At 48.0% G+C, this 19,162-nt stretch overlaps 1 protein-coding gene across 4 annotated transcripts in view; it reads right to left on the minus strand.

Annotated features, from left to right (window-relative positions):
* The window catches only part of ZNF512B (zinc finger protein 512B), a 57,759-nt gene extending 39,282 nt beyond the window's left edge, over positions 1-18,477 (minus strand). For 2 of the 4 annotated variants that reach the window (XM_044296820.1, XM_044296821.1), the window contains exons 1-8: positions 18,357-18,477; positions 16,023-16,124; positions 13,841-13,914; positions 9,602-9,730; positions 7,354-7,526; positions 6,872-7,023; positions 6,667-6,738; positions 4,481-4,609 (exon numbers count right to left, since the gene is read on the minus strand). In XM_044296820.1, coding sequence (XP_044152755.1) covers positions 4,481-4,609; positions 6,667-6,738; positions 6,872-7,023; positions 7,354-7,526; positions 9,602-9,730; positions 13,841-13,914; positions 16,023-16,124; positions 18,357-18,387 — 862 coding nt within the window. In that variant the 5' untranslated portion in view covers positions 18,388-18,477. The remainder of the gene's footprint in view (positions 1-4,480; positions 4,610-6,666; positions 6,739-6,871; positions 7,024-7,353; positions 7,527-9,601; positions 9,731-13,840; positions 13,915-16,022; positions 16,125-18,356) is intronic. The other 2 variants (XM_044296818.1, XM_044296819.1) reach the window with 2 other exon arrangements.
* Positions 18,478-19,162: the final 685 nt, after the last annotated feature.

A 19,162-nucleotide genomic window follows, 5' to 3' on the forward strand; every position in this document is an offset into this window, starting at 1 on the left:
GACGAGTGCCACAGGGACTAAGCTACCCAGTCGAGCGCGCCCAAGTAAGGTGCTGATAGCTATGGCACTGACGCCAATGCAAAACCCGAGTTGACGACACCAGAACAATAGTAGTCAGAACAACGGACAGTTAACAGTAATGAAGACCATTGAGAGGTCAGGGCAAGCCCATTGCCATCAGGGACTGGCACTGTACAGATCTCTTAGTAATGAAATACACCCTTGAGGAGGAGCCCATACAAAGGAAGCTGCCAGAGTAACGCAAAGGCCACACTCCAGCTGAGGAGGATGCCACACCGTACAGGATACCAATCCCAGAGTCGGAAGAAACCGCCGTCTGACGAAGGAACTGTGCAATAGGAATGTTCAGTAGAAACCCTAGCATGTAGTGGAGATGCAAATACCCTTTGTACAGTAATAGCTACCGCCTGCTCCTCCCAGCGTAAAACTGAGGGAGAGGCCTAAGGACACCCAGAAGTAGCATGGAACCAAGCTAACTCAGTCAACCAGAGCCATTCTGAGGCATTCCATCTAAAAAGGGGGCAAAACCAGAGCAACCGCCGAAGCAGTGTCAGGGTAGAACCCCTATCTGAGGGGGCTGACCCACTGCCATGAGTTCGATCTCCGGCCCTTGTGAGAACTACCCTTGCTTTTTTTTTTTTTTTTTTTTTGTCAGAAGTGGGATCTGAACCCACGCCTCCATTTGGAGACCCGAACACCCATACACGGAAGAGATTAACTCTTGAGTCTGGCACATTAGACCACTCGGCCATCCTGACTTAGAGAACACGCTGTAGTAGTCAATGCAGAATGCCAGCAAAACACCCTCACCTAATGAGGAAGAGTGGTGGCCCAGAATACAGAGTCAGTGCAACCTTGGGCTCGCTGGGTCGTAATCCCAACATTTGTATAATGGCGTGCACCCACACGCTGTAGAGGACCAAGTTCTGACCGACCTGAACGGTGGAGGCCCATAGGGATGGGAATCTAGGGCACCTGAAGAGCTGCTGAGCGACTCCCTTAAGAGAACAAGGAACGACCTATCTGCGCCAACCACCAGTACCAGAAGAGACGGGAGGATACAGTATGGGAGCAGTCCCAGTATCCATATACCTCTAGATGAAGAGTACCAGGCACCAATGGCAACGACTGTTGCCGCGGCCCACCCGTGAAGGAAGCCACGGCATCTAGTGCGGAGGCTTAGTTGAATTAAAGCATGCATAGATGCTCAGTGATTTCCCGTTAGATGTAGAAGGGGGTAATACCACGACTGTTGAATAGTATTCAGTGGTAGCGCAACCCTCCGTCAAGGAAGGAAGGTAGGGAGATAAACAGAACCGCATCCAACGGTAGTGTAATAACCCCCTCCCTGGAGGGGGTAACGCGTACTGTAAGCACTACCCTCAATGGAAGTGCAACCACTCCACCCATGAAGGGGAGAAAAATATATAGGGAGTACTGTATCCTGAGGTTAGCGCCAGTACCTAACCTATGGCAGGGGGTAATGCACCCAGTAGGAATTGACCCCTATGGCAGAGAATTACACCCCTATCGAAGAGGATAATGCATACGAATAGTCCCGTTCCCGGTGGGTAGAGAATTCCTCCACCTAAGCAAGGTGGTAATACTTACAGCAAACATTGCCACCCGCGATAAAGCCATAACGCCTCCTATAAGAGAGGCTAATGCATAACGCCAGTACTGTACCCAGTGGAACAGCAATCCATCAACAACCGAAAGGGGAGACGCAAATGGCTGGCACTGACCAGTGCAAGTGCCGTCAGTCCACCTGTGGAAGGAGGGAATACAAAGGGTAAGTACTGTATCCAGTAGCAAAGCAAATGCCGCCTAAGGAAGGGGCAATGCAGACAATCAGTACTGCCGGTAGCATGGATGCAGTCTAGAAGGTTCATATCAGAGTCCGCAGAACTGTTCCCTCAGAACCAACCCCTGTCAGAAGGGAGGGTTCTGAATATCACCCTAATGAGGAAGGATGGAGGTGCGGAGGAGACCGAGGAGGAATGTCCTGCTCGTGCGCAGCTCTACCTCTTAGCATCCAGCCATGGCAGTTGCAGGCTGTGACAGCGGTGATATAACCATCAAAACACCCAGGAGGTGGAATCGGCATCCCTACCTGACCGCTCACAGGATTGTGTGGGCGGTACTCAATCGACCCACAATCCAGGAGGGTGGATTGGGAACTGCCAGAGGTCCTCCATTGGATTGCGCATGTGGATTAACAACCAAATGACCCAAGAGGGTGGATTGGGAATCCAGCAGCTGTGTTCCCCTGGCTTGTGCAGGTGGAGCATTATCAACCAAACGGCCCCGTAGGGCGGATTGGGAATCCTGCATCTGTGTTCCCCCCGGATCCGTGCAGGTGGAGCATTATCAACCAAACGGCCCCGTAGGGCGGATTGGGAACCCTTCAGATGTGCTCCCCCGGATCCGTGCAGGTGGAGTATTATCAACCAACGGCCTCAGCGGGCGGATTGGGAATCCTCAGATGTGCTCCCCTGGATTTGTGCAGGTGGAGCATTAATCAACCAAACGACCCCGTAGGGCGGATTGGGAATCCTTCAGATGCGCTCCCCTGTATTTTTGTAGGTGGAGTATTATCAACCAAACGGCCCCAGCGGGCGGATTGGGAATCCTCCAGATGTGCTCCCCTGTATGTGTGCAGGTGGAGTAATATCAACCAAACAGCCCACGGGCGGATTGGGAATCCTGCAGATGTGCTCCCCTGCATTTGTGCAGGTGGAGCATTATCAACCAAACGGCCTCAGCGGGCGGATTGGGAATCCTTCAGATGTGCTCCCCTGTATTTGTGCAGGTGGAGCATTATCAACCAAACGGCCCGTATGGCGGATTGGGAATCCCTCAGATGTGCTCCCCTGGATTTCACCTGTGGTGGCCTATACACCAGACGACCCAGAAGGTGGTCTGGGAATTCTTCATGTGTGCATTCTCAACTAAACAGCCCCGGAGGGCGGATTGGGAAACTGTGAGCAATCCTGCCCTGTCCAGATAGGACATGGGCCCAGCCCCATACCCCACCACCAGGGTGGACATGCCGGCAGGAAGGGGTTAGGGTTAACTTCCTAATCTAAGGTAATTGGCATGCAGAAAGGGGACACTCAGATAATGCAGTGCCGGCTGCAAACAAACGACTTGCCACAAAGGGTTAACCCAGCTCAGAGGACCAGATGCGGAGCTCAGCGGGGCACCTGGGGGAGGAGCGACAGCTAGTCGGGGAGAATCCGCGCCAAAAGGACGAACCCGCCCCCTCCATAACTGGAATGAAAGTTGCGGCCTAGTAGGCCGCAAAAGCCGGGACATAAAGTTCGGCGCACAGCCGACCGGGCGGTACTGCCGGCCGGTTACCACAGCGGGGCCTGAAGAGCAACCGCCGATGTCTGCCCACTGATTTGGAGGGGGAGTGTCCACTCTCGCTGCGGGAACCCATCCCGTGCCGCTAAAACAACTGCACGGGCTGAATCCCGGAAGGCCCGAAGAGGAGCCGGGGGCTAAATTTTTGGCGCCGGCCAAACGAATAGCCGGCCGGGAGTGGAGTGACCGGAGCGGCGCTCTGCAAGTGCCCTGGCTGAACATCGGCCGCGGGAGCTCACCCCGCAGGCCGTACAACTGGACCAGAATCTGAGGAGAACCCAGGCCCCCCGTATGGACAGAATCCCAAACCTACATTGGGCCTGAGGTAATGTGGGGCCCTCACCATGAATGGCCCACCTGAGGAAAAAGGTCCTCCATCTTATGATGAGGTGACCGGGGGGGAAGGGAGAAGGGGGAGGGGAAGGGCCGAGGTACTTACCCAATACGGACTACTCACCCCATCTTCATCCTCTTCTCTTCACCCTTTCTCAGAGTACCAGCAGGGTCACCTCTTCAGCCGCTGGCACACGAAGTGGCAGGAGACTGGAATGGCGGAGGGTCTCGCCGGATTCAGGTGACCCCCTTGGCTGGCGGGAAGCAGGGGAGCTGGGCTGCCCTGGTCCACTTTCGTTTCTTGGGGAGGGCGAGCGGTGAGGGATTCCGACACCGGCCTTGCTCCCGGGGTAGACAGAGTGGCTAGGCGACTCTGTTTCCCCAACCTAAAAGAGGAAAAAGATAAAATAATAAAAGTAAGCCGCCCTGCAAAAGCAGGGAGGTCTGCCTCCTACGACACTAAGCTAAAAACTGATATGCTCTCTCCAGGCTGGAGGGGGTATAGCCTGCGGGGGAGGAGTTATCACTTCTTAGCCTAGTGTCGCCTCCTAGTGGCAGCAAGCAGCTATACCCACGGTCTGTGTCCCCCAATGATACTAGCGAGAAAAGTTTGTTTTCCGTAACCCTGGACACACATACTTCATGCACCTTTTTTATTTTAGTTGGTTTCAATTAATTATAAGTAGTAATTCACAGAAAAAAATTGTTAATGACTGTTAGAGGTGCAAATATTGATCGGGTGCATGTTTCATCTTACCTGAAGGGGGCTTCATGATGTGCTCCAGTCTTAGGTTTACACTTTCAGCTTTCTTCTTTTGTTCCTCAACTCTCCCTTGTAAAATCCGCCCCTGTCTCCCTCTGGACTTGTCCTCTGTTTTCCCTAAACCTGTAAAGACAAAGTTGGAATCGGACTTCCTCATGACTTCAATGCTCTGTGATCGCAGCATTATTGCCTGCTTTTAATATAGAGAGGGAACGGCGTTGTTACTTATGCAGGTGCCTAATATTAAAATGGAAGTTCACGAGTGGACTAAGATGTACAGTAAATTAGAGGAGGATCACTTTTGAAGAAAACCATGAAAAGCAGACTGCAGACTCACATATGCGCCAATATTAGGCCAATATTTATAAGCCTCAAGTTTCTGCAGAATGTGGACCACCAATGTGTGCCACTCATACAGTCACTGGATAAATGGTGCTGCACAGACCCCAAAAAAATATAGAGCACAGAAATGTCATGCAGTGCCCAGATGGTAACATACTCGACCAATTTAGGGTACTTTCACACTTGCGTTGTGAGGATCCGGCAGACAGTTCCGCTGCCGGAACTGCCTGCCGGATCCGGAAATCCGTGTACAAACGGATAGCATTTGTAGACGGATCCGTCTGACAAATGCTTTGAAATACCGGATCAGTTTCTCCAGTGTCATCCGGAAAAAGGGATCCGGTATTTATTTTTCCCGCATTTTTAAAGGTCTGCGCATGTGCAAACTGGGATACCCGATCCATTTTGATTGAACACTTGGTACCGGATCCAGCATTAATACATTTCAATGGAAATTAATCCCAGATCCGGCATTCCGGCAAGTGTTCCGGAATTTTGGCGGCCGGAGAAAATACTGCAGCATGCTGCAGTATTTTCTTTGGCCGAATAAGTAAGAGGGACTGAACTGAAAACATCCTGATGCATACTGAACTGAACGCTTTCCATTCAGAATGATTTAGGATAAAACTGAAGCGTTTTTTCGGTATTGAGCCCCTAGGACGGAACTCAATACCGGAAGAAATAACGCTAGTACCCTTACTGCATATAGTGCACAAATTGTACATGGAATATTTTACATTACCCAAATACATAGGGGGACATTTATCATTCCTTCTAAATCTAAATGGTGTTTCTACGCCACTTTTCTGAAAAAGGGGCATAAAGGAGGCGGGCCAACAAGCACAGCAAATTTATGCCTTTTTTTTTAAGCCACTTTTCTGGTGTAAAAGAAGACTGAAATCTACTGTAACTCTGAGCTGGCACAGACTTAAATCTCGGTGCCTGGACTGCCGAAGGATGTGCCTCGTCATAAATTAGACCCAGTGCAGGGAATATCACAGACCGCCGGGTCCCCCCATAGTGTATACTAAAATAACTAGAGAACCATACTCTGCCCGGGTAATGTCATATAGTGCCTACATGAGGTCTGACAGTAATGACAATGTCATACATTGTCTGCATGGAATTAAACAGTACTATATGTAATAGCATTATTCATTGCCTTTATAAAGTCAGATAGTGCCCAGATGTTACCAACATAGTACCATATGGTGCACAACTATTACCAAACAGCACTCATAGTGCCATATAATGTCTAGAGAATTCCATACTTTGATCAAAGAGCAGCCACTATTGAGGGGTAATGCTGCCCTCTGCTGGCAGCAGCAAATAAAGCTAACAATGTTCCAAGAGACATCACTAGAAGTACAGGACTATCCCACGGAATCTAGAACACAAATATTCTTTATATGAGGGGTTGTGCAGTGATTTATACTGATGACCTATCCTCAGGATAGGTCATCAATATCTGATTGGCGGGGTCTGAAACCGGGTACCCGAGGCATTCAGCTGTTTGACGAGGAGGCGATGCTCTATGCGAGCGCCGCTTCCTGGTCATTACACTACCTGTCATCTCCTGTGGAGCGACGGCGTAGTGTAATTACAAGTATTAGTTCACTTCAATGGAGCAAATACTCATCATTATACTGCAGTTCCAAGAAGAAGTGCAAGGTAATGAACAGGAAAAGTCTCTCGCATGGAGCGCCGCCTCCTTTTCAAACAGCTGATCGGCGGGGGTCCCAGGTGTCGGACACCGCTGATCTGATATTGATGACCTATCCTGAGGTTATCAATACATAGCGCTGCACTACCCCTTTAAGACAATCCGCTGTAATTACCTTTTAAGCCAAAGGTGGTGGTGATAGACGGTTGCTCTCCTGTGAACTTCTTTGGAGTCTTCTGTTTCCTTCCTGACTCATGAAAGAGTAGAAACAAATAAAATATATGAAAATCATTTCGGTGTGAGAAAAAGAGCAACCGGACACAATTAATATAGATACAAAGGCCATACAATGACTAATAAACCACCAGCCCTCCCCTTACTGTGCCTCATTCTCTCTGGGTCCTCATTAGACAGATATATATCCGCTTTTTTTCCATTGGCCTTTACATGGGGGAGGCCTCCTCTCTCCCCTGTGGTCTGCACTGTACCCGACTTTGAAACTTTGTTTGCTGTGGTTCCTTTTTTCATCACCCTGAGGGAAATAGAAAGAAAATACAAGTACAATCACTTTATTACCAAGAGTGGCTCAAGACTGGTGTCAACATAGCATGTGGGCTATCTCAGAAAGAATAGTGACATTAGCTGGAATGCTACCAATTCAATGATTGTCCCAACAACACTGATGGGCCTCAGTTTTGGCCATGCTGGGGTGTAGAGGAGCCATTTCCATACCATTCCCCATGCACTCCCGAATTGCCCACATACTCAGTCCACCCCACCCTAATAATATAGCAGTACCACTGGTGTAAATTTCTAGAATGTGACGTGTTGCCATATCTAGGTATCTGTAATTTTGGGATACCCCTTGTACTTCTCTTTTGCCCCATTAGAGACCACATGTGGGCTTATCCTGTTTTCACCACTCTCCTCCTTCTCTGAATGGTTCCACATTAGGTGTTTTTGCAACTGTGGCCTTGAGGCAAAGACAGCTTCACAGTGCGGGCAGGAGAGCACCATCCGGGATAAGAGGGGAGCCTAGATGGGAAGGGAAAGCAAGAGGGGTGTAAGACAAGCATGAACTGGAGCAATCAGCAGTTTCTCGCCACATATATAAAACACCTCTGATCCCTGGCAAAGTGAAGCATCTCCTACAAAACCTTGGTGCGTTAAGTAAAAAATAAACGGCTTTTCACTGACTCCAATATTGATAGGGTATTCATAGGACAGCCTATCAATATTTATTATACTCACTTATATAGAGCTACTACACTGCCTGTCCAAAAAGTCGCCACCTGGATTTAACTAAGCAAATAGTTCTGAGCCTCCTATTGGATAATTACTGCATGGGCGATTATCTTACAGCTGGCAACAAGTTATTTAACTCCAACTGGTGCAATGAGTTGCTTCTCATTTCTTAAACAACCATGTCGAAAGACATCTCGTGGTCGTGGAAAAGTCTGTTTGAGAAGAGTCAAATCATTGGCATGCATCAAGCAGAGAAAACATCTAAGGAGATTGCAGAAACTACTAAAATTGGGTTAAAAACTGTCCAACGCATTATTAAAAACTGGAAGGATAGTGGGGACCCATCGTATTCGAGGAAGAAATGTGGAGGGGAAAAAATCCTGAATGATCGTGATCGGCGATCACTTAAACGTTTGGGGAAATCAAATTGAAGAAAAACAACAGTAGAACTCAGGGCTATGTTTAATAGTGAAAGTAAGAGCATTTCCAGACGCACAATGCGAAGGGAACTCAAGGGATTGGGACTGAACAGCTGTGTAGCCGTAAGAAAACCACTAATCAGTGAGGCAAACCAGAAAAAAAGGCTTCAATTTTCTAGGGAGCATAAAGATTGGACTCTGGAGCAATGGAAGAAGGTCATGTGGTCTGACGAGTCCAGATTTACCCTGACCTTGGTGAAAAATTAATGCAACACTGGATGGAAATAAATCTTGTGACATTACAGAAGCTTATCGAAACTGCCACAGCGATTGCGTGCCTGATCAAAGCTAAAGGCAGTCCAACCAAATATTTTTGGTGGCGACTATTTTTTGGGGATGGGCAGTGTATATTCCGCAGGGCTTTACAGACATAAGCTGCCCCAATAGTGCTCACAATCTAAATTCCGCATTAGTATGTCTTTGGAGTGTGGGAGGAAACCCACACAAACACGGGGAGAACATACAAAGTCCATGCAGGTGGGAGCGCTCCTGCCGATCAGCTGAATAAAGGGGATGTTATGCTTCAGTAGAATATCAGTATACCTCTACATAACTTCGGTGCATTCACCGCCAGCACAGGGGTATTAAGACTGGAGTCTAAATTACTGGTATTAATAAATGACCCCAATAGAGTTTCAAAGGGCTGTTCTACATCTAGAGGTCAGGCAACCCCTTTAAGGGAAGCTGTCATCTTGTACATACATTATAGAGCAGAATGATGTATAGAGTTATAGGAATTATAACTTGCATTTTATTAATTGAAATGCTCTTCCTATACTTTGGTGTCCAGTGAGCGCTGTCGGTCACTGAATAGAACCACTAAACATAAATAAAAGAGCTGAGATTTTAATGGGAAAAAAAAAATCTGAATCTTTCCCCACAAAAAAAGATTATATACATATATTTTTTATTTATTAATCTACTCTGCTACTCCTTCTCTATAACATGCTGCCCACAGATCAGACACCATCTTTAGTTCCCTTCAAAAGATAAAATTCTTACTGCCACCAGCCACCACTAGGGGGGGCTTACAGCACACTGCTTTATTTATTAGTTCCAATGGAACTGTATACTGTTATATGTGGTGAACTCCTAGTGGCGCCTGCAGGAAACCACCATTACATCATTTACCTCTATTCTAGCCTCTGTCTATGGTTAAGCAGTCACATGTTGACTTAAACCCCCCCTTTTTGTGAATTTCATGTAAACTCTCTGCTCTATAAGCCCTTCCGACATGGTAGAGAACCATTGTATATGCAGTTCCCTAATATACAAATGTGGTTTTCCCTTTGAATAAACATGTCACTGTTTCGGCCCTCTATATGCAATTAGTGCTTGTAATGGCGCTTCAGGCTTTTTGCCCACCCCCGACCGCAGAGTTCTTACCCCTTGGCATCGCTGATAATGTTGTTTCAGTCCGTACACACTGGGAAACTCCACCCAGCAGCCTGAGCTTGGACATCTCACCCGCGACAATGTCTTAAACATTTCTTTCCACTCGCTGATCAGGGAGGGCTGAAACAGAAAGGGGCAAAAAAATCTTCTATAGGTGAAGATGACGCTGGAAGGGCTCGGGAGGAAATAAACACGTTCTCCCCCAGATTTCTACAAGACTTGTTTCTGTCCCCTCTCCTAACACGTGTTTTAGTTACACCTTAGGCCTCTTGCACACGACAGTATGACTTTTTCAGTATTTTGTGGTCTGGAAAAAAAAAACAGATCCGCAAAAAATACGGATGACGTCCGTGTGCATTCAGTTTTTTGCGGAACAGCTGGCCCCTGATAGAACAGTACTATCCTTGTCCGTTATGCGGACATGTTCTATCTTTGAACGGAACAGAAAAATGGAAGGCATACGGAGGACCTTCCGTTTTTTTGCGAATCCATTGAAAAAAAAAAAAAAGGCATTTTGCGGACCGCACATCGCCGGCACTATAATAGAATATGCCTAATCTTGTCCGCAATTGCGGACAAGAATAGGACATGTTCAATTCTTTTCGGGAATGGAATTGTGGACCTGAAGTGCGGGTCCGCATTTCCGGATCCAGGCAGCACATCGTGCGGACCCACAGAAATAAATGGGTTCGCAATTCCATTCCGCAAAACGCGGAACAGAATTGCGGAACTGTGAATGGACCCTTAGACTGGATTCACATTACATTTTTCCCATCCATCTAACATATACAAAAAACGTATACATTATGCCATACAGTAGCATCCGTTCGCCATAGAGTTCCAGTGTGAAAAAAAAGTATTCTTTTTATTTTACCGCACGTGCTGCATTTTGTATCCTTTTTTTTCTAACGTATACATCAAACGGAGGCATAAAACGCAATGTGAACCCACCCTAACTTATACGTTGGGAAACAAAGGATACAAAAGCGTAGCACGCCAGGCTTTTCTATCCTGCATAGTTTGGTAAAAAAAATGTATAGGGTAATATGTTTTTTTGTATGGCACCAGTCTGAGGCATCCGTTACCGTATAATTTTTTTTGTATACATTAAACGGATGGAAAAAAATGTGATGTGAACCCAGGCTTACATTCTCATGCAATAATTCTGGAGCATCTATTCTTATGACTATGTTGTGCCATTCCTTTATTATTCATGCTAGAAGTTATACATGAATTACTAGCAGTTTGCAGTGAAGGTCCAGATGGGTGTTACCAGTTGAGGGTGTGTCTCTGAACAGTCTGACACTGGGAGGACTGACTGGATAGTGTCACACTGGGTAGGGACACCCCCCAACTGGTAGCACCCATCTGGACCTTCACTGCAAACTGCTAGTAATTCATTTATAACTTCTAGCAGGAGTAATAAAGGAATGGCACAACATAGTCATAATGAACGTAGTTACTAAACCAGTCATGCCAAGCAATGTTACAGGTCCTCTTTAAGACTCCCAATAGAACATTGTGGAATCATTAACATAAGAAAGCAAATGATCTAGAGATAAACAAGAGAAGAGATTGGACTGGAGTAGGAAATAAAAGTCTTGATCCCCTGTGCACTGGATTGAGAGGTGCCTAATTTATTAAGAGAGTGCCTGGCACTTTGTGAGCCAGAAAATCAAATCTACTGCAGACTTGTGTCTAGCCTAAATGATAGTAAGTTCACTGGGCCATGGTAGGGGCATGCCCCTCCCACTAAGGCTACTTTCACACCAGCATTCGGTGCGGATCCGTCTTGTATCTGCACAGACGGATCCGCACCGATAATGCAAACACTTGTATCCGTTCAGAACGGATTCGTTTGCATTATTCTTTCAAAAAAGAAGTCTAAGTCAAAATGGATCCGTCTTGACTTACATTGAAAGTCAATGGGGGACGGATCCGTTTTCAGTTGCACCATATTGTGTTAGTGAATACGGATCAGTCCCCATGGACTTACATTGTAAGTCAGGACGGATCAGTTTGGCTCCGCATCGTTTTGGCTACTTTCACACTGGCGTTTCGAATTCCGTTTGTGAGATCTGTTTCAGGGATCTCACAAACTGTTCAAAACGGATTCGTTTAGCCCCAATGCATTCTGAATGGATAAGGATCCGTTCAGAATGCATCAGTTTGGCTCTGTTCCGCCTCCATTCCGCTCAGGATGTGGACACCAAAACGCCTGGCGATGCGGAGCCAAACGGATCCGTCCTGACTTACAATGTAAGTCAATGGGGACGGATCCGTTTTCACTGACACAATACGGTGCAATTGAAAAGGGATCCGTCCACTATTGACTTTCAATGTAAGTCAGGACGGATCCGTTTTTTTTTAAAGAATAATGCAAACTGATCCGTTCTGAACGGATACAAGCGTTTGCATTATATGTGCGGATCCGTCCGTGCAGATACCAGACGGATCCGCACTGAACGCAGGTGTGAAAGTAGCCTTTGGTGTCTGCCTCCAGAGCAAAATGGAGGCAAACTGATGCATTCTGAACGGATCCTTATCTATTCAGAATGCATTAGGGCAAAACTGATCCATTTTGAACCGCTTGTGAGAGCCCTGAAACGGATCTCACAAGCGGACCCAGAAACGCCAGTGTGAAAGTAGCCTAAGCCCTGTTCATTTTTCAGGAAAGTGCCATTAGTGGCAGAAAATGGTGAGTCACATACTTTTGTGCAAATGATGCAGACGCCAAAATTTGTGACTTTTTTAAAATCCCTTTCTTGCCCTCTATAATAGCAGAAGGCAAGATCCCCTGCAGGCCATCACTCCCCCTGATGATGTCATCACCGGACGCATTGCCCAGCCACCAGTTAGACCACCGGGGGGCCATCAACGCTTTTCTAGATATGATTCAACATGTGCCCTCAATGTTCACATATATTATTTATATGCCTTGTGTTTATGGGTGGACAGTTACATCACTGCTCTGCTTTCACATCAATCTGGACATGCTTGCACTTGTAGTTCCACTGATAGCAGAACACTAATGTAAACATAACAAGGCACAAAATTTCTTCTGCTAACCCAGACTTTGGACTTGTCCAGAAGATCTCTGGGAAGGTCCTCACAGTGATTGGGTGCCAGGGAGAAGTGACACAGGAAGGGTGGAAGACTTAGGCCTCTTTCACACGACTGTATGTATTTTTCTGTATTTTGCGGTCCGTTTTTGACGGATTAGTTGTTCCTTTTTTTGTTTCCGTTTTGTATTTCCGCAAAGACATATCTGTATGGTTTCCGTATGCAATCACTTTTTTGTGGATCGCAAATGGAAACATAAAATTTGTAATCATTACTGTAATGTTTGTAAACAGTAAACACATGGTCATCTGCATGGATCCGCAAAATATGGATGACATACGGATGTGTTCCGTATGCATTCCGTATTTTTTGCAGACCCATTGACTTGAATGGAGCGACAGAACGTTGTTTGCGGACAATAATAGGACAAGTTCTATCTTTTAGGCTCCATTCAGACGTCTGTAGAATGGGTCCGCATCCGTTCTGCAATTATCCGGAACGGGTGCAGACCTATTCATTCTATATGGGCCCGGAAGAGATGCGGAGAGCACACTATATGCTCTCCGCATTTCAGGAGTGCGGCCCCGATCTTCCGGTCTGCAGCTCTGCAAGAAAATAGAACATGTCCTATTCTTATCTGCAATTGCGGACAAGAATAGGCATTTCTTTGGGGGTGCCGGCCGGGTGTTTTGCGGATCCGCAATGCACTACGGACGTCTGAATGGAGCCTTAGCGGAACGTATATACGGAAACAGAATGCATACGGAGTATATTAAGTATTTTTTTTGCAGAGCCATTGAAATTAATGGTTTCCGCATACGGACCGCAAATACAGGATGGAAAAAAAACGGTCATGTGAAAGAGGCCTTACACAGACACAAACCTGTAAGTGCTGTCAGTGACTGTATGACAGTAGCCTGATGGGAGCCAATATGGCTGATAGGAAGTAACTGCATCCTGGATCCCCCAGCTTTAGGGAGAACAGCGGTCCTGTGGACCCCGTGGCCCCAGCAGGGGAGAGTCAGCTGTGCTTGACTGTTGTCTTTGAATCGCCCCATCTTCCCCTTTGCGGTCCAAGGTGTGCCAGTTTCAGAGGACTGAAATCTCCTAGTTGGGGATTCAGCTTTGGCACTCCCACCTTTCCATCCCCTTTAAATGGCGTCTTACCGGTATTCCTCGCAGCTCACGGTTTTCGGGTCTGGCATACCTCTTCTGCACTGTTCTCCTGTTGTAATAGCTCCCTGGAAACACACAAGGAGATCAGATTTACAGCCAGACCGCACATTTCACCATTTTCTATCAGATCTTTAGAAACAGCAGCAAACAAAGAAAAACTGAACGTTTATTCCCTACAGAAGTTCCTTTACCAGACTGCAGCTGCACTCCCAACATCTCGCCGTCTATTCCCGGGATGATTATACTTCTCAGCTCAGAGACCGCCCCTCCTCCTCCTCCCCAGGAATTATCACTTGCTGCCAGAGAGCGATCACACTCCTTGTCACACCTAGCAGGCTACAAATGTGCCAATGACAAAGCAACACACCAAAAATAACTCGGAAAGGGCAATCACACCTATACCGCTGCTTGGCTTATACAAGAAATTGGGTCTTAAAGGGGAATCTTGTATTCATATATAAAGATTAGTAATCCCGGTATGGTAATCCATGTCCCTTTACAGGCCCCCCACACTCTTCTAATGCAAGTGGGTCTGGCTATCTCCAAAGTGTTTAGACCTCTTTGTTGCTGGATGGCAAATCCATTTCCATATGGGGTACTTTTGGGTTAAAAGGGGTGCATCCCCAATTGCTGGGAGCTGTGCCCCTGAACATAAAATAGCAGACTCACCTGCCCACCCTGCTGCTGCTGCGTCTGGTTCCTGAGAGACCAGGTAGTGGTTGGTTTGCGTGACCGCTGCAGCCAATCACAGGCCTCAGCGGTCACATCGGCTAGGCTGGTACCTCACAGCTGTGACGTATTGTTAAAGGGGTTCTATCCTTTGGGTAGATCATCAGCACCTGATTAGTGGGGTGGGTCCGACACCTAGGACCCCCGCTGATCAGCTGTTTGAGAGGGTAGCGGCACTAGCAGTAGCGCAGAGGCCTTCTCTCTGTTTCCTGCAGCCAGTGATGTCATGACTCCTATCACTTCAATGGGGCCGAGCCGTGCCAAGGCCAGTGATAGTAGTTGTCATGTTACTGGGCATGCGGGGAAGCCGCGAAAAGGCTGCAGCACTGCTGCCTTCTCAAACAGCTGATCGGCGGGGGTCCCAGATGTCGGACCCACCGATCAGATACTGATGACCTCTTCAAAGGATAGATCATCAGTAAAACACCTTCAAAGCCAATGTGGCTGCTGAAGACTGTGACTGGCTGCAGCGGACACAGGACCGCAGGGACAGAGCAGGGGAGACTGCCTGTTTATGTCCAGGGGGCGCCACAGCTAAGGCCGGACAACTTCTTAACGCCACAACGTGCAAAAAGATACAACTTCCTTGAACACAAGATGACAGTGAAGGATTGTTCAATGCGACCCCTGCCGTTTGTGGTGCCAGAAAAGGGTCATCTTGGATTCATATGCCAGTCATTGGACCCCCCCATCGATGGGACCCTGGCGGCATATCCTACATATATACCATCAATATATCACATTAGAAAATAAGGTCTGCTTTTTCCCCAGAAGCAGCGCCACTCCCGGCGGTGTCTGGTATTGCAAGTCCCTCGTGTTTTTGGCCTGAACCAGTCTGTAAATCTGCAGTGCGCCAACACTGGGTTTATTTCTGGGCAGCCATCGGCAGAAGAGGGGGATCTCCTGGGTGCAATTTCAAAGCATGACGGCATGCAAGACAACATAGGCGAGAGCTGTGCCCTGGGCATTCACGTCACAGCCCTTTGAAGATGTACCAAGGGGATCTGTGCTCTGCCTACAGTGCCAACACTACAGGAGAGTGGAGGGTGAATAGGAATAAACGTGGCAACACAGTCTGCAAAACCGGCATCACAGGGATCAGGTACTACATACCACCGCCCACATAAGAATGGGGCAATGGCACAATACATTCCACTGGTGACACTGGGCACAGCAGTAATCACTGGCATCACGTATACTGGCGAGAACCGGGATTGGTCACTGTGTATCTCATACTGTTTCTAGGAACCAATAGGTAAATCACACCGGGCACCGTATGTACCACAGGGTCAAAGCCACCTCTGACCCCCATCTGCACAGAAAGCCCTCGCCATGGGCAGACATAGGAGGCAATGGCCAATATCTCTAATGTCAGTAGTGTAAATGTTGTAGTATCACTAACACTCAGCTCAGCCAATCAGAGCAGGCGCAGGCAGACACTTACCTGAGTCTGAGGCAAGGAACTGCAGCTGAGTGGAAGCTCTGGATTTACTGATCCTGGGAAACTGCCTTCTGGGTTGAGTGGTGACAGAGTCGGCCATGACTGCTGAGGGAGGAATGAGAAGGCGGAGTCAGACAGGGGGCGGGGCATCACAATGGCCACCTACAAGGCTCCCCATAGGGTGGGTGACAGGGAAATTAGAGTGGAAGCTTCTTTCACTGGAGGATTTTCATGGCGTGCAATATGTCCTATGTACACAAGCAGGCAGTGAGGTATGAGGCACAAGAGACAGGCAGGCAGTAAGGTATAATGTACCAGGTGCAGAGAAGTATGAGGTACTAGAGACAGGGAGTGAGGTATAAAAACAGGCGGTCAGCTATGAGGCACAAAGTAAAGTCAGCCAGTAGCATATGAGGTACTAGGGACAGGCCGACACTGAATTATGAAGTACCAGGTGCATACAGGCAGTGAGGTATGCGGTAACAGGGAAAAGCAGACAGTGAGGTATGAGGTACTAGGGGCAGGCCGACACTGAATTATGAAGTACCAGGTGCATACAGGCAGTGAGGTATGCGGTAACAGGGAAAAGCAGACAGTGAGGTATGAGGTACCAGGGTCAGGCAGACATTGAGGTACCAGGGTCAGGTAGACACTGAGGTATAAGGTACTAGGGACAGGCAGGCAGTGAGGTATGAGGTACCTGGGACAAGCAGACACTGAGGTATGAGGTACTGGGACAAGCAGACACCAAGGTATGAGGTACTAAGGACAGGTAGACACTGAGGTATGAGGTACCAGGTGCAGACAGGCAGTGAAGTATGAGGTACCAGGAACAGACAAGCAGCGAGGTATGAGGTATCAGGGTGAGGCAGGCAGTGAGGTATGAGGTGCCCGAAACAGGCAGACAGTAAGGTATGAGGTACTAGGGACAGGCAGGCTGTGAGTTATGGGAACAGGCTGTCAGCTATGAGGCAGAATGGACAGGCAGACAATGAGGTATTAGGGACAGACAGACAGTGAGGTATAAGGTACTAGGGACAGGCAGACAGTGAGGTACAAAGTACTAGGGACAGGCAGGCAGTGAGGTATGAGATTTCCGGGACAGGCAGGCAATGAGTTATGAGGTACCCTGGACAAGCAGGCAGTGAGGTATAGGAACAGGCTGTCAGCTATGAGGCAGAATGGACAGGCAGACAGTAAGGTATAAGGTACTAGGGACAGGCAGACAGTGAGGTATAAGGTACTAGGGACAGGCAGGCAGTGAGGTATAAGGTACTAGGGACAGGCAGGCAGTGATGTATAAGGTACTAGGGACAGGCAGGCAGTGAGGTATGAGGTTCCCGGGACAGGCAGGCAGTGAGGTATAGGAACAGTCTGTCAGCTATGAGGCAGAATGGACAGGCAGACAATGAGATATGAGGGACAGGCAGACAGACAGTGAGGTATGAGGTACCAGGGTCAGGCAGGCAGTGAGGTATGGGAACAGGCTGTCAGCTATGTGGCAGAATGGACAGGCAGACAATGAGGTATTAGGGACAGACAGACAGTGAGGTATAAGGTACTAGGGACAGGCAGACAGTGAGGTATAAAGTACTAGGGACAGGCAGGCAGTGAGGTATGAGGTTCCCGGGACAGGCAGGCAATGAGTTATGAGGTACCCTGGACAAGCAGGCAGTGAGGTATAGGAACAGGCTGTCAGCTATGAGGCAGAATGGACAGGCAGAAAGTGAGGTATAAGGTACTAGGGACAGGCAGGCAATGAGTTATGAGGTACCCGGGACAAACAGGCAGTGAGGTATGGGAACAGGCTGTCAGCTATGAGGCAGAATGGACAGGCAGACAATGAGATATTAGGGACAGGCAGACAGACAGTGAGGTATGAGGTACCCGGTCAAGCAGACAGGCAGTGAGGTGATAGGGGCAGGTAGACACTGAGGTATGAGGTACTAGGGTCAGGCAGGCAGTGAGGTATAAGGTACCCGAGGCAGGCAGGCAGTGAGGTATAAGGTACCAGTGTCAGGCAGGCAGTGAGGTATGAGGTACCAGGGTCAGGCAGACAGTGAGGTATGAGGTACCCAGACAGGCCGTGAAGTACTAGGGGCAGGTAGACAGTGAGGTATGAGGTACCAGGGTCAGGCAGGCAGTGAGGTATGAGGTACCAGGGTCAGGCAGGCAGTGAGGTATGAGGTACCAGGGTCAGGCAGGCAGTGAGGTATGAGGTACCAGGGTCAGGCAGTGAGGTACGTCTGGCCCGGTGGTAACAGGTGGCTGATGATTCGGTCATTATCTGGGTGTAGCCCCGGTACAGGATCAGGGGCCGGTGTACCGGGATCTTACCTGCCGGGCCCCGCCGCTCGCTGTCGGTCATGCGCTGAGCTCACTCCGCCCCCGGAGCCCGAACTCTCGCGGTACTGAAATGGGGGATACAGTGGGGAGAACCGGGGGAGGGAGCGTCGAGATCTGCAGTTACCGGGGCATCAGGAGACCGCGTAGGGACAGGTCACATGACATCTCCTCAGCTGCTGACATGTATGTCTATAGGGTCCCTCACACTATAGACATACCGATCCTATGTATACATCCCATATACCTACCGATCCTGTATATACACATCCTATATACCTACCGATCCTGTATATACACATCCTTTATACCTACTGATCCTGTATATACATCCTATATACCTACAGATCCTATATATACACATCATATATACCTACCGCTCCTATATATACATCCTATATATACACATCCTATATACCTACCGCTCTTATATATACATCCCATATACTTACTGATCCTATATACACATCCCATATACCTACCGATCCTATATACACATCCCATATACCTACCGATCCTATATACACATCCCATATACCTACCGATCCTATGTATACATCTCATATACCTACCGATTTTATATACACATCCCATATACCTACCGATCCTATATACACATCCCATATACCTACCGATCCTTTATACACATCCCATATACCTACTGATCCTATGTATACATCCCATATACTTACTAATCCTATATACACATCCCATATACCTGCCGATCCTATGTATACAGCCCATATACTTACTAATCCTATATACACATTCTATACACCACACATCCTATACGCCTTCTG

This window comes from Bufo gargarizans, chromosome 6 (genome assembly GCF_014858855.1).
Source record: "Bufo gargarizans isolate SCDJY-AF-19 chromosome 6, ASM1485885v1, whole genome shotgun sequence".
NCBI classification, from domain to species: domain Eukaryota; kingdom Metazoa; phylum Chordata; class Amphibia; order Anura; family Bufonidae; genus Bufo; species Bufo gargarizans.